Below are 26134 nucleotides of genomic sequence, written 5' to 3'. Positions count from 1 at the left end.
GAAAATAACTTATAGATATAAAGAACTACTAAATGACCAGATGAAGCTAAAATCTAGGATTAAATTACAAGAAGAAGGGATAATAATAGACTGGTGGCATTATGCTCAGATTCGATCTAGATACCAGAAGGATAAAACTCTTTATATTTTTAATAAAAGTAAGAATCTTTTAAGCAATCTAATTACTACCAATCCAATAAAAATGATAGGGAAAATATATAAATTTCTCATCGCTCATAAAAATATAGAGTTGACTTTAAAAGATACTATGATAAGATGGTGTAGAAATATTGGCAAGGAAATAGACATAGATACATGGGAGAAAGTTTGGATTAATAACTGGAAAATGACCAAATCAGTTTCATTAAAAGAAAATCAAATCAAAATGTTCTATAGATGGCATCTACCACCAAATAGGATAGCAAAAATGTTTCCCAAAACATCCCCATTATGCTGGAAATGTAAGAAGGATATAGGAACCTATTACCATCAATGGTGGACATGTGGTAAAGCTAAAATATATTGGAAGATGATCGAGAAAATATTAAAAGAAATAATAAAGCAAGATATAGATAATACCCCGGAATTTTACTTATTAGGAGTTACCAATCAGACTTACAAGAAAGAAATTCTTTACTTAATTATACACATATTAACTGCGGCTAGAATAATATATGCGCAAAATTGGAAAGGGGAGGAAATCCCCAAGGAAGAAGAAGTTATAGCTAAAATACTAGACTGCGCTGAAATGGACATGATGACAAGAAGATTAAATGATCAAGAAGATACTAAATTTTATGAAACATGGAACAATGTTTATAAATGGATAGATAAGAAAAAATAAGATATACACATTTATTTCTAGTTAATTTTTTGTAGTTGTTTTTACCTAGGTGATAACAATATTAATACTAGTTTAAATGCATTTTTTGATGATTATGACATAGTAGTTTAGGTATAAGTATAAGTATAAGTAACATATTAAGAATTTTGGTCCATATATGTACAGTAGTTGAAATTAGTTTAAATGTTTTGTTTGATGAATATGGCATTTTACTATAGTAATTAAGATTACATTAAAGGTATTTTTTGATGACTATGTAATACTAATTTTACCTAATATTTATATTGTATTCAAGATTTGTAAAACCTTAACTCAAATTTACTAAACCTTTTAACATTTAACATATATTCAATTATGTATTCTTTTTCTGTACTTGAATGTATACTTTCAAAAGAAGCGGGGGAAATACACCCCCACTTTATGTTTAGTGTTTGTATGTGTGTCTGTTTATTTTATGAAAATTAATTAAAAAATTGGGGGGAAAAAAAAAAGAGGTCCAAGCCCAGACAAGTGCTACCACTTGCTCAAGATAAGTTTTGTCTTTCAGTTCTCCTCACCACTAATCATGTACGTTAGTCAGACAGTAATCCAAATATTACATACACAGACATAATGGTAGGCGTAGAGTAAAAGGTTTGTTTCCATGTTTAATGTTAGAGATGAAATGCTTATGTTATGTCTAAATAAAGGTAAAATCGTGCTTCTGTCAATAGCATACAGAGATTCCATCTTTTTCAAACTGTTCGTTAGTATATTTTCAGAGTACAACCTGATATTTAAAATATTGCCCTTCTGCAGTTAACTGGAAATGGAATTGAACTTTATAAACATTCTCTGCTCAAAAATACATTTAACAATAGTTCTAGCTCACACTGATTGAAAACTTTCGCTTTTGACCTCAGCATGTTTTCCTTTTCCTGTACATCTGAGCTGGAAGAGTAGTGATGAATAGTCCTGATATGCCCCTCCAGGGCTTTCTAAAATTGACATGTGTCAAGATCCACATCTTGACTAGAAAGGCTTGACTAGTTTCTTCTCAACATTTGATTTTGCTTTTTCAAAAGCATTGAAAGTAGGGATTCAAAAAAGGCAAAAAGAGAAATTAAGTCACTCAAGCTCTCTGAAACCTTCAAAATAAAACAATATTTACCTACAAAGATAGTTTTATTTACATTGATTGATTTACTTGCAAAGTTTCAATGGCCAGAAGTCCACAGGCAGAAAGCTGTTTTGAAAGCTCATCAGAAATTATTTATTTTTAAGTGTCTTTTAACGTGAAAGAGGAAAAAAATTAATGTATTCACAGAAATTAATTTTAATTAAATCCTGATTGATCACATATAATTCGGTTCTGACTTCCACCGTGTTTATGGGTGCATTTTTAAGCAAATCATTGACTTGATTTGCATTGGCTCAGCCATTTCCCCTCTCAAAAAGATCTATTCTTCTGGATTAGGTGAAAAAGAACCTACATAATTGTATTGCATTTTAACAACTTTTTACTAAGTTTTACTTTGTAGTTTTCTACAAATGATTCAGCAAATCAGGACAGAATTTTAGAGAATCTATACTTTTTTTCTCAGCTATTCTATGAAATGTCAAGCATGGATATAAGTTATTTTTAAACACCACAATGAAATCAAAATGCATGAATGCCAGATAATCAATAGCTGTGACAAAATGAATCTACAAGAAATTGCAAGGCTTTTCAAGGCCTGCTGCTTTTCCCCATATTTTTTAACTTCTGCATGAAGAAGCTGGAGAAGCTCATTCACCAATTGAAGTGTTATCCCTATGTGGATGGCGGTTTCAGGTAGTTTTCACAATCACAATTGGGTCCTGAACTTCTGTCAGTAAGCAATGTGTTATTAAGTGAACTGTACCTGATTTTATCTTTTTTGCTGCAATTGCTAAGCATCTCATGTTGTTGTTAAATGAACGTCACTGACTTTGCTTGTTGGAAATCCTCTGTGATTTGATGATGACCACATGACCCCGGGACATTGAAATTATCATAAATATACGATACCTCCTGAATTCTGATCATGTGGCCACAAGGACTTGTTATAAGTCTCTTTTTAGCACTTACATAACTTCAGACAGTTATTAAACAAATTGTCATAAATTGAGGATCATATGCACCCAAATATACAGTAACATTAAGCTCAACCAGAGATACCATGGAATTTCTGAATGAGTGTCTAAAGACTGTAAGGATTTAGTTGGGGCCAAACAAGCTCAAATTAACAATGAGGTGATCCTAAACACAACAGACATAAAGTGAAGGCAATTGTGATAAAATGAAACAATTGTTAGCTCTGGCACATTTTTACCAAAAAAGTCAAGTAAATGGTAGTTTGGACAAAAATATTGTAAAATATATGACTGCAGAACACCACAAACAGCCACAAATATGAGCTGGTTGCAGAGCCCTGGACATGCAGTCACATGACTACAAGTGATGTGGCCATCAGAACTTCAGAACTGGGTCATAGGAACCTTTGGGATGGGGGTCCATTGTAATTTTTAAAGGCCATTAAGCAACTGATTGCAAACTGAGGACTACCTATATTCCTACCCCAAAGTCACATCATTGGTTACCAAAAGGTTACTAGGTTCAATTCAAAGTGCTGGTAATAATGGGTACATTTTTTACAGCACAGCACTGTATAAGATATCTGGAAATATCTTGGTCAATTTGAACATGCCACCTGCAGAGTCATTTAGTAAACACCAGTTGCTGGTCCATTCCCTCCAGCCTGTAATAGATGGATGGTATGGATCATATAACAAACTTCCGTAGTGGCCCCAATTTTATGGAATAGCCTCCTCCTCAAAACTAAGGGTGGTTTTAATTCTGCAATTATTTTGTGAGCAGGCAAAAGAGAATGAGAACAGTTCTCCTTAAAGTCAAAGCACAATCAACCTTATATCCAGGAATGGGCTGCTGGGGTTTCGCAGGGGTTTGGGACAACCTCTAGCTAAAATTCTGTGCAGTTTGGAGAACCTCCAAATCCTACTCCTCGCTGGCCCTGCCCACCCCACCCCACCCCTCCCAGGAGTGCAGCCTGTTTAAGATGCAGGCAAGTGCAGCCTCTGGAGTCTAGGAAGGCAATTTTCACTCTCCTGGAGGCTCGAAAAAAGCCTCTGGTGGCTGGGGAGGGCAAAAGCACACCCCTGCTGTGGTGCAGGAGGCCATGCCCCCATGGCCATGTTCCCCCAGCCACCGGGCAGAGAACACCTTGCTAAAATTTTTGAAGCCCACTCCTGCTTATATCCTTACTGTGTGAAGTACAGCTTGTTTTCAGAAAAGGCTGGATAAGCAAAAGATTGATCTGCTTTCTATCACTATACCTGATTGATGAGTTTCTTCAGAGCAAGTAGTCTACCATGAATGGATGCTTCATGTAAAGGAGACCAGTCAGAGACAAAATCTGTATGAAGATGGAGAAAAAGGATATAATTAAATTAGTATATCTCTATACTTGAATTTGGATAATATCCTAATAAAGCTCCCACTACCAAGAGGGATTTTCTAAGATTATACGCATGCATGGGTTTCAATGTGATTACAGTGATCCCTCGTTTATTGCAGGTGTTACGTTCCAGGACCACCCGCGATAAACGAAAATCTGCGAAGTAGGTTTATTAACCTCTTTCTCCCCCCCCCCCATACATTGTCCCTCACTTCCCTCCTTTCTCTTTACGTCTCGTCTCTCTGCCTACATCTCTCTCTCTCTTGAGGAATCCTCACAAGGGGCTCCCAGAGGCTCCGCTCCACACCCAGCACCAAAGCATCACATTTCAGGCGGCTGCACAGAGTCTCTGGGTGGCCGGGACAAGGCAGGCATGCCACTGAGTTAGCCGGTCACGGCAGAGACAGTGATGGTGGCAGCGGGGGCCTAGGGAGTGACATTCCCTGCGCTTCTGCTTCTAAAAGGGAAGCCACCGGAGCTGCCTCAGCAGTTGCCACCGCCGGCGGAACCAGCTAACTCAGCGGCGCACCCACCTTGTCCCTGCCACCTGGAGGTCCCATGCAGCCACCTGGAATGCAACACTTTGCTGCTGAGTGCGGAGCAGAGCCTCCAGGAGCCCTTCATGAAGATTCCCCGAGAGTGAGAGACGGAGACAAAAAGATGAGAGGTAAAGGGAGAGGGGGGGGGAGTAAGGGACAATGTGTGCATGTGGAGAATCCTCCTCGCGAGGTGTTCCCGGAGGCTCCACTCCGCACCAGCCCCAGCAGCAATCTTCAATGCACCAAGTCCACGAAAGGTGAACCGCAAAGTGGCGAGGGATCACTGTAAATATTTCATACTACTTCAATAAGCAAGGGAAATTATATATATATAATTGCAGGTTCAAGTCCCAGTGGGTATGGCTAGCTGATGAGGCCAAAATAAGGCCGAAATAGATCTATCCTAGTCTCCCTTAATTTTCAAATTCAGCTTAAACATGTGACACATACAGATAGAATTGTCGGCTATCAATAAAATTAACTGCCTTGGAAATGGCCCTGGGTTGGGCCAAGAGGCAAAAAAAGAGCTGTGATGTTCCTTCAATATACCAGGGTGATTCGACACAAAATGTAACCCTTCCCTGGTACAGAGCTGAAGGGATTGGATACTGTAGCCTAGAGCAGTGTTTCCCAACCTTTTTTGAGCCGCGGCACATTATTCATATTTTCAAAATCCTGGGGAACATTGAAAGGGGGGGGCGGAGCGGGGGGGCGGGGGGGCGGGCTAAAGAAAAGTTTGGACAAAAAAAACCTCTCTTCCTCCCTTTCGCTCTATTTCTCCCTCTTTCTCTCTTTTCCTTCCTTCCCTTCTTTCTCTCTCTCCATCCCTCTTTCTTTCTTTCTTTCTCTTTTTTGCTCTCTTTCTCTCTCCCTCCTTCCCTTCCTCTATGTCTTTCTCTCTTTCTTCCTTGCTCTCTCTCTCTCTGTCTCTCTTGCTATCTCTTTCTTGCTTTTTTCTCTCTCTCTTGCTCTCTCTCTCTCTTTCACTTGCTATATGTCTCTTTCTTTCTCTTTGCCTCTCTTGCTATCTCTCTTTCTCTCTCTGCCTCTCTTGCTAAGTCTTTCTTTTTCTCTTGCTATGTCTCTCTTTCTTTTTTTCTCTCTGCCTCTCTTGCTATGTCTCTCTTTCTCTCTCTCTTTCTCTCTCTCTCTTTCTCTGCTTCTCTTGCTGTCTCTCTTTCTTGCTCTGTCTCTCTTTCTCTGCCTCTCTTATATGTCTCTCTCTCAGCTGACTGCAAGCAGGAGCCCTGACGGCGGCAGCTGGACGTGGTGCTGGACACCGTATATGCCAGGCCCGCAGCGCCAGCATGTACGGCGTCCAGCAGCACGTCCAACCGCCACCGTCAGGGCTCCCGCTTGCAGTCAGCTGAGAGAGAGAGAGAGCGCGCTCCCTCTCACCGCCTGGAGCTCCCTCTCACCGCCGCTATCTCCCCACGACTGCCTGCGGCCGCTTCAGCCATCCCCCCCCGCTCCTACCGCCAGTGCCCTCCCGCCGGGCCATAAAGGACACTTGCCGCCGACGCCAGAGAAGTTCCAGCTGGGCGGGGCGCTGCCGGTACTTCCGTCCTCGGGCTACCGCTCGCAGCTGTCCCTCGGCTCCTGCTCGATGCCGCGGTTTTCGGCTCTCCTGCTGGGCTCCAAAGAAGGAAGGCGGGAAAAAGGCGCGAAGAATGGAGCTCTCCTTCTTCCTGCCTTCCTTCTTTGGAGCCCAGCAGGAGAGCCGAAAACCGCGGCATCGAGCAGGAGCCGAGGGACAGCTGCGAGCGGGAGTCCCTGGACAGAAGTACCGGCAGCGCCCCGCCCAGCTGGAACTTCACGGCACACCAAGCCCTGTCTCGCGGCACACCAGTGTGCCGCGGCACACCGGTTGGGAAACGCTGGCCTAGAGGATAATTCTCTGCCTTACAAGGCAAAGGTTGCAGGTTCAAGTCCCAGTGGGTATGGCTAGCTGATGAGGCCAAAATAAGGCCGAAATAGATCTATCCTAGTCTCCCTTAATTTTCAAATTCAGCTTAAACATGTGACACATACAGATAGAATTGTCAGCTATCAATAAAATTAACTGCCTTGGAAATGGCCCTGGGTTGGGCCAAGAGGCAAAAAAAGAGCTGTGATGTTCCTTCAATATACCAGGGTGATTCGACACAAAATGTAACCCTTCCCTGGTACAGAGCTGAAGGGATTGGATACTGTAGCCTAGAGCAGTGATTTTCAACCTTTTTTGAGCCGCGGCACACTTTTTACATTTACAAAATCCTGGGGCACACCACCAACCAAAATGACACAAAAAGACAGTAAATATTATTTATTTATTCAATTTTTATGCCCCCTTCTCCTTAGACTCAGGGCGGCTTACAACATGTTAGCAATAGCATTTTTTAACAGAGCCAGTATATTGCCCCCACAATCTGGGTCCTCATGTTACCCACCTCGGAAGGATGGAAGGCTGAGTCAACCTGGAGCTGGGGATGAGATTTTAACTGCTGACCTTCAGATCTACAGTATTTCTACATGTATTTATACATAGAACATACAATCCCATGTAACATCCCCTTATAAATACAGTCAATCATCAATCATCCCTCCTCAAATTTATACTACTGTCTCATTTCTGTCTCTCCCCCCCCCCCCCCTATATGTCTGTGTGTACTCAAACCATTTCCAAAACCAGGTGAGGGCTGGGGTTTTATTCTCTTTTATTCTTTTCAAAAACAGGTGAGGGCTGGGGGTTTTTTCTTATTATTTGGGTGCTTTTTACCATATGCTTCAAGAATCACCTCTCTCTCTCTCTTGTTTCTCTCTCCTCTCATTCTCTGCCTCAATCATTTTCTCATTTCTCCTCCCCTTTTTGTTCTCATTTCTCTCTCTCTCCTTTCCTCTTCCTATCTGTCTCTCTTGCTTTCTTTTTTTCTCTCTCTCTCTCTTGCTTTCTTTCAGTATCTCTCGCTATCTCTCTTTTTCTCTCTTGCTTTTCTTCTCTCGTGCTTTTTCTTGTTCTTTCTCTCTCTTTGTTGCTCTCTCTCATTCTCTTATTTTCTCTCTCTCTTAGTCTCTCACTCTCTTGTTCTCTCTTATTTTCTTTCTCTCTCTTGTTCTTTTTCTCTCTCTCATGCTTTCTCTCTCTTGTTCTTTCTCACTCTCTCTCTCTCTCTGTTGCTCTCTCTCGTTCTCTCTCTTCCTTTCTTCTCTGTGGAGGCCAGCGAAGGTTTCCCTTAGTTTGAATGTTCCGAGCAAGCAGCCCCTTTACTGACAGCCCGGGATGGGACTGTGAGAGGGGTGGGCGTTCCCACAGCGCTTGGAGCGGCTAGCGGCCGGATCGCCAGCGCCGCTGCAGCCACCGCTGTGGAAGAAGCCGCACCCCAAAAAAGCCGGAGAGAAGGATGGATTGGGCGGGCGGGGACAGCCACAAGTGGAAGCCTCAGCCCTGGAGCCCCCTCGCGCCCATGGCTTCTCGTCGATGTCTCTGCCTGCCCGATCCACGGGAGTGCTAATAGCGGTGGCGGCGGGAATAGCGGGGTGGGGGCTCCTGCCCGCTGCCGCTATTAGCACTCCCATGGATCGGGCAGGCAGAGACATCGACGAGAAGCCATGGGCGCGAGGGGGCTCCAAGGCTGAGGCTTCCACTTGCAGGAGCCCCCCCCGCTATTCCCGCCGCCGCCGCTATTAGCACTCCCGATGCCACAAGTGAAAGCCTCAGCCGCTGCTATTGCCATCCCGCCGAGTCCCAAGCTCACCTGCTGCAAAGAAGGAAGGCACGAAGAAGAAAGGCGCGAAAATGAAGGTGTGAAGATGCAAGCCGGGACACTCAACTTCTGGTTTGGAAGCGGAACTTCACGGCACACCTGACCTTGTCTCGCGGCACACCAGTGTGCCACGGCACAGCGGTTGGGAAACGCTGGCCTAGAGGATAATTCTCTGCCTTACAAGGCAAAGGTTGCAGGTTCAAGTCCCAGTGGGTATGGCTAGCTGATGAGGCCAAAATAAGGCCGAAATAGATCTATCCTAGTCTCCCTTAATTTTCAAATTCAGCTTAAACATGTGACATATATATATATATATATATATATATATATATATATATATATATATGTCACATGTTTAATTTATATATTCTTTATATATATACATATATATATATATATATATATATATATATATATATGTATATATATTTATATATATTATATATTTAATTTATATATTTATATATACAGTGATCCCCCGCTCGTTGCGAGGGTTCCATTCCAGGACCCCCCGCAACAAGCGGGTTTTCGCGAAAGTAGCGCTGCGGAAGTAAAAACACCATCTGCGCATGTGCAGATGGTGCTTTTACTTCCGCAGCGCTAGCGAGTAGCCGAAGATTGGGGCGGCGCGGCTGTTTTAAAACGTCGCCGCCGGCATGGGGGGCTTCCTAGCAGCCCCCCAAACCCGGGTTGGGGGTCCGGGGGGTGCTGGCAAGCCCCCCATGCCGGTGGCGACGTTTTAAAACAGCCGCGCCGCCCCCCAATCTTCGGCTCCTCGCTAGCGGGCAGGCAGGCCGTTCGCTGGCGCTCCCTCTCGCCACTTTGGAGCTGAGTCCTGAAGCGAATTCGCTTAAGGACTCAGCTCCAAAGCGGCGAGAGGGAGCGCGGACAAACCGTTCGCTGGTGCTCCCTCTCGCCGCTTTGGAGCTGAGTCCTGAAGCGAATTCGCTTCAGGACTCAGCTGGAAAGCGGCGAGAATGAACGGCGTGGGCGGGCGAAGGGCGGGCGGCAGCGAGGAGTTTGCGTGGGCAGTGGGGAAACTCCTTGCTGATGCCCGCTGCTCGCCCTCCCGCCAGCAAGAGGGGGAAGACCCAGGGAAGCCGCCCAGCAGCTGATCTGCCGGGCACCATCTACGCATGCGTGCCCATAGAAAAAAGGGCACGCATGCGCAGATGGTGTTTTGACTTCCGGGTTGAAAAATCGCAAATTACCCTGTTCGCAATGGTTGGGGACGCAATAACCGGGGTATTACTGTATATAAATAAAAAAAATATTTTTATTTACAAATATACAAAACATAAAAGTTGATCAAAACAGAAAACAATTAAGTCTTAGCATGGTATAACAATTTATGAACATAGAAATTTATAGAAAGGGAAAGAAAGAATGAGAAAGAAGGGAATAGAAAAAAGAGGGAAAAGGGTAGAGAGAACAAAGGAAATAGAGAAAATAGAGAAAGTAAAGGGGTTGGCGAATATCTCGGGGAGCTGTATTGAAAACGGGAGCCAGTTCCTAGTTTATTAGCTCATTCCCTAGTATCAGGTTAGTCGTCTGGGTATTTAAGTGTAAGCGTTGAATTAATCTAAATATAGAGATTATAACATTTAGTAGTAAGTATTATGTCAATATATATCTAAAGTCTCTTATCACTATAGCCAAAAATATGAGAAAGCTATATACAGTGGTACCTCGAGATACGAGTTTAATTCGTTCCGGACCTGGGCTCTTAAGTCGAGCAGCTCTTATCTCGAACGACTTTTCCCCATAGGAATTAATGTAAATAATTTTAATTGGTTCCAGCCCTCAAAAAACTCACAAAGTTAGTCTAAATTATGCAGAAAGACATGTTTTAATGAAGAAATGTACATGTACATATAAATGAATAATGAAGTTTCTTTCACTTAACTTGTAAACTTTCTTAAACTTTTAAATTTACATATGTTCAACTTCTCTGCCACCCAATCCTGTAGGACAGAGGTCCCCAACCCTTTTTGCACCAGGGACCGGCTTTAAGCGATCAAGAGAGGAATGGGTGAATGAATGGACGGAGGGTGGGAAGGAAGGAAGGAAAGAGGGAAGGGACAGGAACAGAGGAAGGAAGCAAGGAAACTTATGAAAGGGGAGAGTAAGAGAGGAATGAATGAAGGGAGGGAGGGAGGGAAGAAGGTGGGAAGGAGAAAGAAAAGAAGAAATAGAGGAAGGGAAGGTAAAAGAGAGAAAGAAAAAGAGCAAGAAAGAAAGAAAGAAAGAAAGAAAGAAAGAAAGAAAGAAAGAAAGAAAGAAAGAAAGAAAGGGGGAAGGGACAGGAACAGAGGAAGGAAGCAAGGAAACTTATGAAAGGGGAGAGTAAGAGAGGAATGAGTGAAGGGAGGGAGGGAGGGAAGAAGGTGGGAAGGAGAAAGAAAAGAAGAAATAGAGGAAGGGAAGGTAAAAGAGAGAAAGAAAAAGAGCAAGAAAGAAAGAAAGAAAGAAAGAAAGGCAACTTAAAAGAAAGGCTCACTGACCATCTCTCACTCTCTCTCTCTTTCTATCCCTCTCTTTCTCTCTCTCCCCCCTCTCTCTTTCTCTTTCTCTCTCCCTCCTGGACTCCGGCTGCCCGGAAAAGCATCGCGCCTTTTCAATGCCCTTCCCTGTGCTTCGGAAGCCGCCGAACGCCGTCAGAGGGGAACGTCAGCGGCTTCCGAAGCACAGGGAAGGGCTTAAGCCGCCGCCTTTTCCCTTCCCCGTGGGAGCAAACATGCTTTGCACCTTCCTAACTCCCTCCCCCCCAGCCAAACCCCCAAAGCATGTTTGCTGCCACACGATTTAGCCAGGACAGGAGCGAAGTAACGTGGAGGATTGGGGAGCTGAAACCGGGCGGTTTCAGCTTTCCAATCCTTCACGTTACTTCGCCGCTAACTCCTGAGGTGCGGAAGTTCGCCTTTGGCGTTTGGCTTCAGAAGCGGCGCGGCTGTTTTAAAAGGACGCTGCCGGCCTGGGAGGCTTTCCAGAACCCCCCCAACCCCCAACCAGGGTTCAGTGGGGGGCTAGGAACCCTCCCAGCCCAGCAGCGTCCTTTTAAAACAGCCGCGCCGCTTCTGAGCTAACTCCTGAGGCGCGGAAGTTCGCCTTTGGCGTTTGGCTTCAGAAGCGGCGCGGCTGTTTTAAAAGGACGCTGCCGGCCTGGGGGGCTTTCCAGAACCCCCCCAACCCCCAACCCGGGTTCGGTGGGGGGCTAGGAACCCCCCCAGCCCAGCAGCGTCCTTTTAAAACAGCCGCGCCGCTTCCGAGCTAACTCCTGAGGCGCGGAAGTTTGCCTTTGCCGTTTGGCTTCAGAAGCGGCGCGGCTGTTTTAAAAGGACGCTGCCGGCCTGGGGGGCTTCCTAGCCCCCCACCGAACCCGGGTTGGGGGGGTTCTGGAAAGCCCCCCAGCCCGGCAGCGTCCTTTTAAAACAGCCGCGCCGCTTCCGAGCTAACTCCTGAGGCGCGGAAGTTCGCCTTTGGCGTTTGGCTTCAGAAGCGGCGCGGCTGTTTTAAAAGGACGCTGCCGGGCTGGGGGGCTTCCTATCTCCCTGCTAGTCCACTCGGAATGTGAAATTCAAAACAGCGTTCGGATCCCCCCACCCCCAGCAGAAGCCAAGGACCCCCAGAGTGGGGCGGCAGGGGAGGCGACCGCCTCTCCACTCACCAAGTGCCGGGATATGAGCCAAGAAGAGCCGGGCTGGCTTACTTTCCTTCCTTTCCGCGCTGATGCAGAGCCACTCGAACAAAGCGTCACGCCCCCCTGACGCTTTTGGCGGCAAAAGAGCCCAGCGTCGCTTCGGAAGCCGCCGAAAGCGTCAGAGGGGCGCGACGCTTTGTTCGAGTGGCTCTGCATCAGCGCGGAAAGGAAGGAAAGTAAGCCAGCCCGGCTCTTCTCGGCTCGTATCGCAGATTTGAGCTCGGGAGACAAACAAAAATGTCTCTCCCCTCCCAGCTCTTATCTCGAGTAGCTCGTAAGTAGAGCAGCTCGTATGTCGGGGTTCCACTGTATCGGATTTGTATCTGGTCGAGTTTGTAACCATCATTTCAATTATATAATGTGGTATTCTCTTTTTTTCTCTAACCAACTGTAAAAAGGATCCCAACAATTATTAAATGAGGACGTTGTTTCATTCCTAACTAGTATAGTTAATTTTGTCATCTCTGCACAGTATTTAATTTTTTTTAATTATTGCGTCTTTCGGAGTTATATCCTCGTTTTTCCACCACTGTGCGAAGGTTAGTCTGGCTGCTGTAACTAAATGGACAATTAAATGTATTTGTGTTTTAGGCAAATTTTGTCTAAGAATGCCTAAAAGGAAACATTCAGGGTTTTTTTCAATTTTCAAATTTAGTATTTCATCGATCCAGAGTCCAATTATATTCCAGTACTTCTGTGCTTTTATGCATTGCCACCATAGGTGGAAATAAGTGCCTATTTCTTGGTGACACTTCCAACAGTATGGTGAAAGTTTATTGTTTTGTTTTGTTAGTTTTATCGGAGTAATGTGCCACCTGTAGAACATTTTAACTAAGTTCTCTTTGTAAGACGTGGCTATGGTTAGTTTAAAATTTCTGCTCCAGAGTAATTGCCATTCATCTTCTTTGATCTCTTTTTTAAGGTCCAGATTCCACTGTTTTACGTTAATTTTTGTATTGATATTATCTAATTCGTTGAAATTTAAGTAGGAATAAAATTTCTTGATTAATTGTTCATGGGGTCCTGTGCATAATTTGTCTAGTGGAGCATTTTTAACTATTCCAGGTTTTCTTTTATCCTTATTAAATTTAGTTTGTATGTATAGGTATTCCCACCATTCCGTTTTTTGACCGAGATTTTCTAATTCTGTCCTAGATCTGATTTCACCATTGGGATTTATTATGTGCTTGTACCTTATTATATTATTTTTTTAATGAAAATTAGGATGCACATATGCTTCTAATGGAGCGTACCATAGTGGGATTCCTTTGTAAAGTTTTATCTTAATTTTTTTCCAGGTATATATTAACGATTTCCTAATCAGATGGTTGGTAAAATATTTGTGGGTCTTGGGCTTTTCATCCCATAAATAATAGTGCCATCCTAAATGGAGGTCGTGACCTTCTAGATTAAGTAATCTGGTATTAGATAGGCTCATCCATTCTCTCATCCATGATAGGGATGCGGCAATATAATAATCTTTCCAGATTGGAAGTGCCAAGCCTCCTTCTTCTTTCCTGTCCTGTACATATTTTAAGCGGATTCTTGGACGTTTGTTCTGCCAAATGAAATTACTGGTAATTTTATTCAATTTTATAAAAAATTCTTGTTTCAATTGGATTGGAATTGTTTGGAATAGGAATAGTATTTTGGGCAAGATGTTAAGTTTTATGGCCGCTATTCTACCTAGTAAAGAGAGTTGTAGTTTCTTCCATTTTGTCAGATCAGATTGTATTTTGTCTATTAGTTTATTATAATTATTTTTTTTTAGGCTGGACACTTTATTCGTCAAATTGATGCCAAGGTATTTGATTTTTTTTACTATCTGGATGTCTAGTTTGGCCTTTAAAATGGCTTTCTGTGGTTCTCTCATGTTTTTGGTTAAAATTTGGGTTTTGGTTTTGTTTATTTTAAGTCCTGCTACCGTGCCGTATTCTTCTAGGATGGCAAGTAATTTAGGTCCTGATTCTAGTGGGTCCTCTAAAATATATACAAGATCGTCTGCAAATGCTTGTAGTTTATAAATTTCATTTTTGCACTTTAGGCCTTTTATATCTTCCTTTTTTCTAATGATTCTTGTTAGGACTTCTAATGTAAAGATGAAGAGTAGTGGAGACAATGGGCAACCTTGTATAGTTCCTTTATGTAAAAAGATATTTTTTGTTGAAATATCTCCATTGAGGATAATATAAGCTGATTGTTAAGTATATATAGCTTTTATTGCGTTTATGAATTTAGGGCCGAATTCCATATATTCAAGTTGTTTAAGTATAAATTTCCAGGACACATTATCGAAAGCCTTCTGGGCGTCAAGGAATATTAATGCCACTTGTTTTTCTCTGTGGGTTTCATAGTATTCCAGGGTATCCAATATTATTCTAATGTTATTCTTTATCTGTCTCCCTGGAAGGAAGCCATTTTTATCCGAATGTATGAATTGGTTTAGAAAGTTTTTAATTCTACTGGCTAAGATAGAACTGAAAATTTTGTAATCTGCGTTTAAAAGAGAGATAGGTCGATAATTGGCTATATCTGTAGGGTCCGTATCCTTTTTTGCTATTAGTGCTAAGTTGGCTTCTGTCCAGGATGTTGGAATTTTGCCTTTGTCTAGAGCCTCATTTAGCGTTTCTAACAGAGCCTTTTCCATTTCAGTGGGAAGATCTTTATAGAATTCAGGTGGAAGGCCGTCGGGGCCAGGGGCTTTATTATTTTTCTGGCTTTTGATTGCTTCTTTTAATTCTGTAGTAGTGATTGCCTTATTTAGTATGTCTTTAGTTTCTTTTGGAATTTTGGGGAGGTTGGCCTGATCAAAAATTTCTTGTATTTTTTGGTCTTGTAAGTTATTAAGTGTATTTTCATGGTTATCATAAAGATTGCTATAGAAATCCCTAGCTATCTGTTTTTTTTCCCCAAGTCGTGGCATAGTTCCCCGTTTTTCGTTTTGAGACAGTTTATGAGTTTCTTTTCTCTTTATTTTTTGAGTTTATTAGCTAACCATTTGCTAGGTTTATTAGCATTTTCAAAATTATATTGATTGCTGCTTTTAATTTGTTGTGCTAAATTTTGTTGATCTACTATGTTTAATTCGTGTTTTATCTGGGACATTTTTTGTTTTATTTCTTTCTTTTGGGGATGTTTTTGTAAATTTTCTTCTAGAGTTTTATATTCTTCTTCTAACTTATCCAATTTCTACTTTTTTAGTTTATATTCTTTAGCCATGTATGAAGTAGCAATTCCCCTAGTTACAGCTTTAGCAGTGTCCCATACGTTTTGAACACTAGTTTGTTCTTTAGTATTTTCTTGAAATAAGAAATTCATTTCCATTTGAAGCTTCTGTTTGAAATTTTCCTGATTAAGAATAGATTTCTGAAGTGTCCATCTAGAACATTGTTTAGTTCCTTTCCATATTACTTTTAGCGCATTATGGTCTGAGATAAAGTTGGGTTCTATCTCTACCGATTGAATTTTTGTATTAAGTTCTGTTGAAGTCCAGACCATATCTAGTCTTGACCAAGATTGGTGTCTGTCTGAATAGAAAGTGCATTTTTTATGGTCAGGATTTCTATCTCTCCAACTATCTTTAAGTTTTAATTCTTTAACTAAATCAAAAAAGGCTTTGGGTAAAATTCTTTTCTTTTGTCTATTCCTTCCATCATTATTATAGTCCAGTTCCTTATCAATTATTCCATTAAAATCCCCTAATAAACAAATATTGTCCGTAGCATGTTCATTAATAGTAATTAATAATTTCTTATAAAAAATTTTTTAGCCTTTGTTCGGGGCATATATGTTAATTAAGGTTATTATTTCCGATTCTTTTTGTAATTCTAATATCAAAACTCTACCCTCTCTATCTTTATATTTCAGTTTAGCTTGTATAATAGGGTTAATATAGCAAATTACACCTCTCTTTTTTTCCAGTGCTAACGATGAGAATAGATTCCCTAATTTATTTCTTTTTAGAAGATGTTCGAATTTATTTTTAATGTGTACTTCTTGCATTGCGATAATATCCAGGTTTAGTTTGGCAATTTTATTTAGAATTTGATTTCTTTTTTTTTTGGTGCATTCAGACCATTTATATTGATTGAATATAATTCAATTCTCCAGTTAGTCATTTTTTGAACCAAATTCGAGTTATCTGTATTTGGGTCTAGTTGCCCTAGTACTTCTAGTCTCTTTTGGTATGCCTGCGTAGCCATTATTTCCCGTGGTTATATTATCAATAGTCAGTATTCCTTCTGGTCTGTTTGGAATATGGTCTGTTAATTGATCAGTTGTTAGCAGAGGGTTCCTTGTTTCCTTATAATTCTTTGTATCAGCTGTCTGGTCGCTAGTGAATTTTTTTTCAAAGAATTCTTCGGCTTTATCAATTGAGTCTATTTTTATTTTTTTATCTTGCCAAGTCACTAGCATTCCCTCTGGGACTAGCCATCTGAAATTAATGTTATGCCTAGTCAGTTTGGCAGATAGAAAGGTATATGGCTTACGTAGGTCTCTTACATGTTTCGGAACTTGTTTTAAGATAACCAGCTGTCTCCCTTTATATTCTATGGGGTCTTCACGGGCTCTATGGAGTATTTCGTCCCTGACTGATTTTTTAACTAATTTAATATGGACTTCCTTGGGGAGGTTGTGGCGTCTGGCGTAGTTGGTGTTAATTCTATATATTTTGTCGATTTCGTTTAGCATTGTGTCTTTTTCTACGCCCAACGTCTTTGACAGAATGTCTGCCATGATGTCTGGTAAGTCCTCACTTTTCTTCTCCCTAAGGTTTTGAAATCTAAGGAAGTGGTTGGCCTTTTCGCTCTCAAGTTGGATTACGGTATTTTCTAGTTCCTTATTGGCTTGAACTAATTTTTCAGTCAGGTCTTCCATTTGTCTATGATCCTGGTCTATCCTATCTTCCAAATCCTGAATTTTTTGTTCTTGTTTTAGCATCTGTTGCTGGAAAGCCTCGTGCCTTTTATCCATATTTTGCATCCTTTCTTTTAACTCAGAAGTATCATTTCTCACTTCCCCTATTTCTTTCTTGATATCTTCATGATTCTTAAGCATTAATTCCTGCATTTGCAGCAGCATAGATTGTAAATCTTTATAAGAATTGGACCTTTCTCTGGGGAGCATATCCTCCAATGATCTCTGGGTAGAGGGGCTAGGTATAGCTGAGGTGGATTGGTTAATTGACCTCTTCCCCGATCCTAGTTTAGACAAGTTAGAAAGGCTTGTCATTTTGACAATATTCCACCAACTAGCCCACTTGTATAGATCTCTAATAGTCCCTTCCAGAGTTAAATGGAAATAGTATGCTTAAGTAATATATTAAATATTCAAGTAGAGAGATAGCAGTTCTGAGGATTAATAGAAAAGATCCTCTAGGCTACTGTCATATAGAAGTAAGAGGAAGAGTTTAGCAAGAAAGGGAAAGAGTAAAACTTATATCTGGCAGATTATATAGATATATAACTCCAATAGATTATACTATTAACAAATATATATATACAAATATCAGAGGCTATTAAAGGGGTATATAGTATTTCAGCTTCGATTACGTTCAGTGGTTATAGGTTTTATCAGTAGTTCCTCCCAACAGAGAAAGTTACTCAAATTTTACAGTAATAATATATCTATATAAGTGAGGATATTTCATAAGTTTTCTAAAAATGGTGAACCGTCAGAAGTAAAAATGCATAATTCATTCAAAATTCCTTAAATTCTTAATATCTTTAAAACGTGTTGTATAATGTTATAAGTAAAGCTAATAAATTAAACAATTAGGTAGATAGTAAGGACAGAATTATAGGTAGAGGCTAAGCAAAGTTAGTAGATTTCATTTCTAAAATTCTATAATATTTTTAATAGCTAATATTTCTGGCAATTAATAGTAATAAAGAAATTAATCGTAGTATCTAATAGTTAATAGGGAAAATATCGTATTGTAACAGAATTATAGTAAAATATCCTAATAGTCTACTGATCAATTTATAATCTACTGATAAGCTAATATTTATAAATAGGTGTTGAATATATATCAATTAATATCTTATTATAATAGGGTAATCTAGTAATACTTAAAATTAATTAATAAGTTGTAAATAGTTATAAATAGTGTATAAATATCAATTGATGTAGTTACGTAAATATGTTGACAGTAATAAACAAGTATTCTGACAGTAGCAAAACAGAGATGAATGAAACTTTACAGCCAAGAGGTTTATATAGATGGTTCAATGGGTCAAACCCTTTCTCGGTTTCTACGTGTCAGAATCTGCAAAGTCAAATTAATTTTCCAAACTGAGGCAAGTTAATGGTGGACGACAAATAGAGTAGTGAGTAGCTTGAGATTTAGGCTCGTTTAGAGCTGCTCCGTGTTTCTTCTTTTCACCGGGAGAAATCTAGGCTTAGTCAAACTCACGTAACTTCGCAAAATCAGTCAAGGATATGCTGGGATTTTGTTAGACGTTCCCTCTTTTTCCCGTTGCTTCTAACGGCATCGTAGTTAGATCCCAGTCAGATCAGAGTTCTCCGACTTTCGATTTCAAAAGAGAAGCCTTCTAGTTGTATTTCCGCCGCTTAGACAGGGGAGCTCCTCCGACGACGTGTCTCTCCTCGCAAAAACCGGCTATTCTGGTCTCGTCGGGTGTCTCCTCCACTCCCTCTTCCATAGCAGTCAGTAATCGCCTCAAATCTCCAAAACCCTCCGAATCGCCACCTCCAGGCCTCCGCTTCCCCCGCAGACAAAACAGGACGGAAGAAGCCCAAAAGTATCAAGTTGTTCTCCCAGGGCCAGCCGAGTGTGATGCAGCAGTAAAAGCAAAAAGGAAAGTGAAGGAATCACGCTATTCAATCGGGTCCTCTATTGAAGCTTCAGGTGAAAAAAGAGCATTTCTTTATATTTTAAGATTCCTCGTGGGACGTCAGGTCTTCTTAGTACGAGGTAAAAGCCTTGCGTGATGTTTTTTATTTTTTTTGGTGGTATTTATTGACTCGAGCGTTGGGTCGCCGCCAGCCAGGGGGAGGAAGATGGCAACTCCTCCCTCCTCCTTCTCGGGTCTTAAGTGTTAATAATTAGTTATAGTTTTAGTTTTAGTGACGTTGCCCCTGTGGACTCACTTGTAAACAGTAATTTCATGATGTATCCAGTTCCGATATGTTGTTAGTCAGCTCCGTCGTCTCGGTCGCCTCACTAGTATCAATTTAGTTTCCTCCAGCTGGGAATGATCTAGGCCGCCATGTTGCTCCTAGCTTACAGGCACACAATCTTGTAGGAGATATTCCGTTCCGTTGATCCGGCTGCCACCTTGGAATCGAACTAACGGCACCCCCTTTTTGACAGACCCTTTTCCGCAGGGTCTGTGGTCCCCAAGGGACCTTTGAGTACCTATAAAACGGTGGTGTTTGACGGAGCTCAGCTCCACACCGACCGTTCAGTTCCACAGTTGGCTCCGCCCCCAAGGGCAATTATATTTTATTGACAGGTCATTTTTAAGTTTCATATAACTCAAAAACCAAAATATCACACAGTGAAAAAGGTATAAAAGCCAGTCATTAAGATGACTGCTGTCATCTCTGTACCTTTTGCTATGCTGCTCATTTTATTTGGTTGCCTACTGTGGGAAATTTTTTTTACAAAAAAGGCACAGTTGTTTTTACCTTCAACAAAACTAAATGAATGTAAAACATTATGCAGATTTCATGCATGACCTTAACGTGGGAGTTATGCACATGATATAAGGCAGGAATGAATTTTAAAGTCTGTTCCTGAATACCATATCAAAAATACTGAATGTGAACTGCATTTGGGGCATATCAATTTCAATGAGTATATCCCATTCACACACACTATTCCATATATAAACATGGGCAGGGAGGTGGAGTTGGACTTATCAAACATTTGCCAATCAAATTGTATTAAGAACAGCTCTGATTCCACAACTTCAGGTCTTATACAGAGGTAGGTTGCACTTACCAGCATACTGGTGCACTGCCTATGCATCCTCCTGATTCGGGTGCACTTGCATGTGTGCCCCCGTCCCTTGTGCAATTTTGCTTCCGCGCATGTGCATAAGCAAAAATTGATGAAATCTCACATGTGAGCATCCCCTCACGAGATTTTGCTTCTGTGCACGTGCAGGAAGCAAAAAAGGCCCCAAAATTCAGAGCAACAGATGGCGCTGCCTGACGGATTGGCGACGACGGTACCGGAGCGGTTGTGTGCAAATTGAACAATCTTGCGGCTGCTACCAGAATGGAGCCACCTAGCACACCGGTAGGAACCCACCACTGGTCTTATATTCCAGATTTCTTTCCATTTTTAGATCCAATTTTTAGATCCATGACCCATGTTTTCTATTTCCACTTATATCACAAAACATCTAATTGTGATTGCTCCTACAGTAATCTCTGAAGAACTTAAACAACTTCACTATTTCTCTTTTGCTATCTTGTACGGCTAACCTGATCACTAGAGAAGTTAAATAACACCACCTCTCCTTTGTCATTGTCATCTAATGCTACTTCTAAGACTGTTTCTTCTACAAAGGCTTAACAAAGTGCCTAAGCTGCTACACTGCACATAACCTCAGCCTATAACTAATATTAAGTTCTTGCTACATAAAATACAGTAGCTCTACTTTCCTTCATTTTTCTCCTTTTCACTGATGTCAAAATTTAGAATCTAAGTTCCTTGGTATATGGGTCAGAAAAATTCTGTGTACTATTTGGTTCTAAAGTAACAGATTTAATGGCAGTATAGTATTAATATAACATATCAAAAAGTTATTGAAATTTTTACAAAAAATGTCCAACAGTTGGTAATGACTAGGTTTCTGCTCAGTTTAATGATCAAAGGGAAAAATTGCATTTCCTACCTGACACTTCATTTTTACATTGTGTCAGATAATTAATGTAGTGCTAAACAAACACTATTCAGCACTAAAGGCTAAGAAGAAACGCAGATCAGCAAAAATGTTGTCCCTCTTATTTACATGAAAAAGAATTAAAAGGATCTTTCAATTTCATGTCTCTTCAATCATTTTAAATGGCCTTTTACTTTAAGCATGAACGTGGACAGTATGACCTCATTTTTTAAAGGATAAAATGTTTATTATTTATTTATTTATTTATTGAACTTCTATGCCGCCCCTCTCCGAGGACTCAAGGCAGCTCACAACATTTCAGAAAAACAATATACAGTGGTACCTCATGATATGAACACCCCGCCATACGAACAACCCGAGATATGAACCCGGGGTTCAGAAATTTTTTGCCTCTTCTTACGAACGTTTTTCGTCTTACAAACCCCCCGCCGCCGAGAAGCCCCGCTGCCCGGCTGTCGCTTTTTGAAACAGCCGGGGGGCTTCTCAGCGTCCTCCTGAACCCGAACCCCAAACCCGAACTTCCGGATTCAGCATTCGGGAGGCTGCTGAAAAGCCCCCCAGCTGTTTCAAAAGGTGACAGCCGGGCGGTGGGGCTTCTCGGCAGCCTCCCAAACGCCGAACCCGGAAGTTCGGCAAAAGTTCGGGTTCGGTCACCACCTGCTTGAGCCAGGATGACAGGCAGGGCGAAGCGGTGTCGGGCAAAGGGAGGCTGAAACCATCGGCGGCTTTAGCTTTCCATTGCTCCGCGGGTGGCGGCAGACCGCCTTTGTATTTTTGGCTGGGGGGGGAGCAGGAAGACCTTCCTAACTTTCTCCCCCCAGCACTTCGCCCAGGACAACAGGCAGGGCGAAGCAGCGTGGAGCAAAGGGAGGCTCAAACCACCGGCAGCTTCAGCTTCCCTTTGCCCCACGCTGCTTCGCCCTGCCTGTCATCCTGGCTCAAGCGGGCGGCGGCAGACCGCCTTTGTGTTTTTGCCTGGAGGGGGGAGCAGGAGGACCTTCCTGACTCCCTCCCCCCAACGCTTCGCCCAGGATGACAGGCAGGGCGAAGTGGCATAGAGGAAAGGGAGGCTCAAGCCACTGGCAGCCGCAGACCTGTGTTGTGTTTTCAGCTGGAGGACCTTCCTGACTCCCTCCCCCCAGCGCTTCACCCAGGATGACATGCATGGCAAAGGGGCGGGAGGATCGGGAGGCTCAAGCCTCCTTCGGTGGTGGCGGCCGGCTTCCGGGTTTCTGAGTTTTGGGCTTGCACGCATTAATCGCTTTTCCATTGATTCCTATGGGAAACAATGTTTTGTCTTACGAACTTTTCACCTTACGAACCTCCTCCCGGCACCAATTAAGTTCGAAAGACGAGGTATTACTGTACAATGAAACACCTGAAATCCAATTAATATAAATAACTAATCTAAAAACCATTCTAAAACCTTATGAATGTTCTTGCTTATGGTGAAGTGAATTAAATGATAAGATGATCCCATTCAACTCAATTTTCTTTCAGATTGGTGGTCTTTCTAATTTCAATATTTTACCATTAATATATTATATTATATTAGTAATGTAATAATTATACATAAATATAATTATATTAGTAATTAGTTGTTATTAGTAGTAATTCCAGCACGGATGTGAAGGCTATTTGGCTACAACACTGTCACTCCATTATCACCAGGGTTGATTTGGCTAATCTGGCTGGCTAGGTGGGTCTCCCCTTCTTCCTTTATCACTGCATGTGTGTCTCTCCCAAAGCTGTGCACTTGACAGAAGAGGAGGACCATCTCAGGAGTATACTGATCTTTGGGTGATATAATAGCTCCAAATGAGCCTCAAATACAGGGCTAAATATCAGTGGTAGTAGTAGTTAGTTCTGAACTGTCATCACTTACGTTTTAAACATAGAAAACTTGTAGAAAATAAAGTCCCTATTCATGAGGAGGATCATACCCTCATGGATATGTTAATTAAAGTAAGATTTCACAGAGAAAGGTTTTCAAATAAAAGCATGTACTGAATTAAACTATTCAAAGGTTTCAATAATTAAACACAGCTACAAAATTAGTTTTGCTCCTGGCTAAAGTAACAGGCGTTGTGCCAATAGTTCCAACTCAGTCAAAATAAATGAATCAAAACATCTTTTCAAAAAGGGCACTGAATTTGGTGAAACAGCTCTGTATTCTGAGGCTATCATTTGCATAAGCGAAAAGATTAAGTGTTAATAAACCCAGGCATGCCCTCCCAACCTGTCTCTTGTTAAAGATGCAAAGTCAGCACTTCATTTTTATATCCTCACTTTAGCCCAATAATACCCTGGGCTGATTCCATCAGCATATCCAAACAACAGACTTACCATTAAAATAACAGGAAAAATGTAAGAAAAAATTGTTGCTTTGAAGGATTTCTGTCCCAAGGCAAAATTTACAAAAATGATTTCTTTGGGTGTGATCTGTACTGGAAATGTTAGAGATATGTTTTAGCATGTAATTTACTTTTGCTAAAAAAAAGAAGCAAAAACCTGGGTCTGAAGAAATGTTAAAACGCAGTGATTTTCTATAGGAATATAAACTTTTATAATTTAATAATTCTTAGGTATAAGTCATATATTTCAATTCAGTTTACAATATAGTCTTTGTTCAATTCCTGACATTTCAATTGAAACAGCAGGGTAGTATTGATGGAAAAATAACTGCCAGACACCTTGGAGAAAACTGCTGTCAAGAGTAAACATTGCTGTGCAAGAACCATTGAATTGAATAAAATTCTGTTAAGATAGTGTTGTCATACTTCCAATGTCAGTGAAGGTCCTCTAATATATATCTGAAATTTCCCTACATGAGAAATTCTCTATATGAATAAAGTAATAAAATATACCAAACACCAAGGTTATAATTCTTCATAATTAATACATGGTTATTGGCAGATGTAGGAAGTTTTACAGAGGGCAGCTAAGTTTCATATTGATGTAAAATATTTCCAGGATGGAAGAAATGTATTCTTATACTTATATTTAAGAGTTGATTATGTTGGTTTGTTTCCAATCTTTTCTTTTTGTGTGTGTGCTATAAAATAACTTTTAGATCAATTATAAAGCATCATACAACATGTGAGAATCATCAGCTGGTATCTACGAAATGCCCAAGTTAAATAATATGTAGTTTAAAATTGATATTTTAAATGGCTGATATTATGTTAGATCACTGGATCACCAATTCTGACAATATTGTAAGGGTTGAACCACATATATATGGCACAGTACTTATAAACTACTCCCATGCAAATTATTTATATCCATACCACAAATTCAGCTTATTATTGTGTTTGTCTACTGGGCATAAAAATTGCATAAATACACAAATTTTACATAGAAACCTTCCTATAATTTTTAGAAATTATTTAAAAGATTAAAAGATAGCAGAAATATATGAATATTTTAATCTAATATTTAAAGATGTAGGGACTCAGGAAAATTCTGAGAATGAAGAATGGAACTCTGTTTCTCATTTTTAAAAAATACTTTATGTTTTTCAGAAGTTACAATATTCATGGATTGAAGGGTGGTGGTGGAATAAAATCTGTACTGAATATAAAGAAACTATTTCCCATAAAAGTTTCTAGATCTGTAAAAGTGTCACAATTCAGATTTATTTTCTTCCAGTTTTAATTGTTTTGCTTTATCTTTGCAACCCATTTAATATATAAATGTTTGAATTAAAATGATTTACGATTATATGACTCAGCTTTAAATTTATATAAACACCTATTATCGATATAAATAGAATACTGTATAAGTAGAAATATACCCACTATGGTTAACCTATTTTCTGTTGCAGAAAACCAGTATGTTTGCTGAGAGCACTAAAGCCTTATAGAAATTCAACATAAACAAAAATAAAAATTATTGCATGTGCATGCTGCCATTTCTAGTAAATATTTTTTTAAAGTTTGCAAGCAGAAAATCAACAGTGAGAACACTCTGGGGCGAATGCTAAGGTCATTGTTGCTGCAATTCCAATATTACACTGAAATAATTATCCCTATCTGTAAAAGATACACAAACTTTAATATTATTCAAAGCATCATAGTAACAAGAGGAGGATCCTGAAGAATATTGTTCAAATTATTATGCCAACTAATCAATGTTCTCATATTTGATGGTGATGCTATGAAGCAATGCAAAAGTCAAACGGATAACAGCAATTTACATTTCTAAATTCTCAGCCTTAATATATATATTAAGCAACTTGTGTTGCATACTCTTCTGTGTTTTCTGCATTTGATCTTTTTTATTGATTATTTTCTCTGCTGAAAAAACATTTATTCTAAAGAAATAAATTCTGCTAGCTGCCAATTCACAACTTCTCTGGCTGCAGATAAGAGAGCATTTACTTACCACCCATCAGTGGATTAAGTAGATAACGTGGATAAGTGACCCTCCCTGAACTTCGAAACAGGCAAAACCCGGTAATTTCTTCTTCCACATCCATTGCAATACAGTTATTCCACTTCACAGTTGAGCTCATGAGAGTTCAAATTCCAACTTGCCTCTTTTAAAACCAACCAACCAACCAAAAACTAAAACAACCCAGATTGAAGTCCCATGAGTTATTTATTAAGGGATTTCTGCAGCTACTGTCAACAGTGACCAAAACACGCAGAGAGCTCAGAACAGCTCTTCATTGACTGAATGAAAAAAGTACAAGAAGATTTAAAACACAGAGAACAAAGTGGGGAATATGGCTGATGTCATATCCTTTCTAGTACCATATCCAATCAGCATGCCCCCCTTCTGTTTTTATAAGAAAGTAACTTCTCAGTTGCCAACAGAAAGAACTAGTTTGACTTGTTCAGCTAAGTTTGCCTTCAGGGGATTTATAACAGAAAAAGGGGAGGGGGGGGAAGGAAGAGAAACAGAGACATTTAGTACCATTTGTTCTGCTTTCATCACAAAGCATACGTT

General features: G+C 40.6%; 1 protein-coding gene across 3 annotated transcripts in view; it reads right to left on the bottom strand.

Moving 5' to 3' along the window:
• The window catches only part of LOC139166712 (ankyrin repeat and SOCS box protein 9-like), a 46105-nt gene extending 20231 nt beyond the window's left edge, over nucleotides 1–25874 (bottom strand). For 2 of the 3 annotated variants that reach the window (XM_070750653.1, XM_070750655.1), the window contains exons 1-3: nucleotides 25568–25874; nucleotides 23528–23623; nucleotides 4199–4278 (exon numbers count right to left, since the gene is read on the bottom strand). In XM_070750653.1, coding sequence (XP_070606754.1) covers nucleotides 4199–4278; nucleotides 23528–23623; nucleotides 25568–25697 — 306 coding nt within the window. In that variant the 5' untranslated portion in view covers nucleotides 25698–25874. The remainder of the gene's footprint in view (nucleotides 1–4198; nucleotides 4279–23527; nucleotides 23624–25567) is intronic. The other variant, XM_070750654.1, reaches the window with a different exon arrangement.
• Between the last annotated feature and the right edge of the window lie 260 nt (nucleotides 25875–26134).

Source organism: Erythrolamprus reginae, chromosome 4, assembly GCF_031021105.1.
Source record: "Erythrolamprus reginae isolate rEryReg1 chromosome 4, rEryReg1.hap1, whole genome shotgun sequence".
NCBI lineage: Eukaryota > Metazoa > Chordata > Lepidosauria > Squamata > Dipsadidae > Erythrolamprus > Erythrolamprus reginae.
Note: the sequence above shows the minus strand (reverse complement) of the source record. Positions and strands in the feature narration are given on the sequence as shown.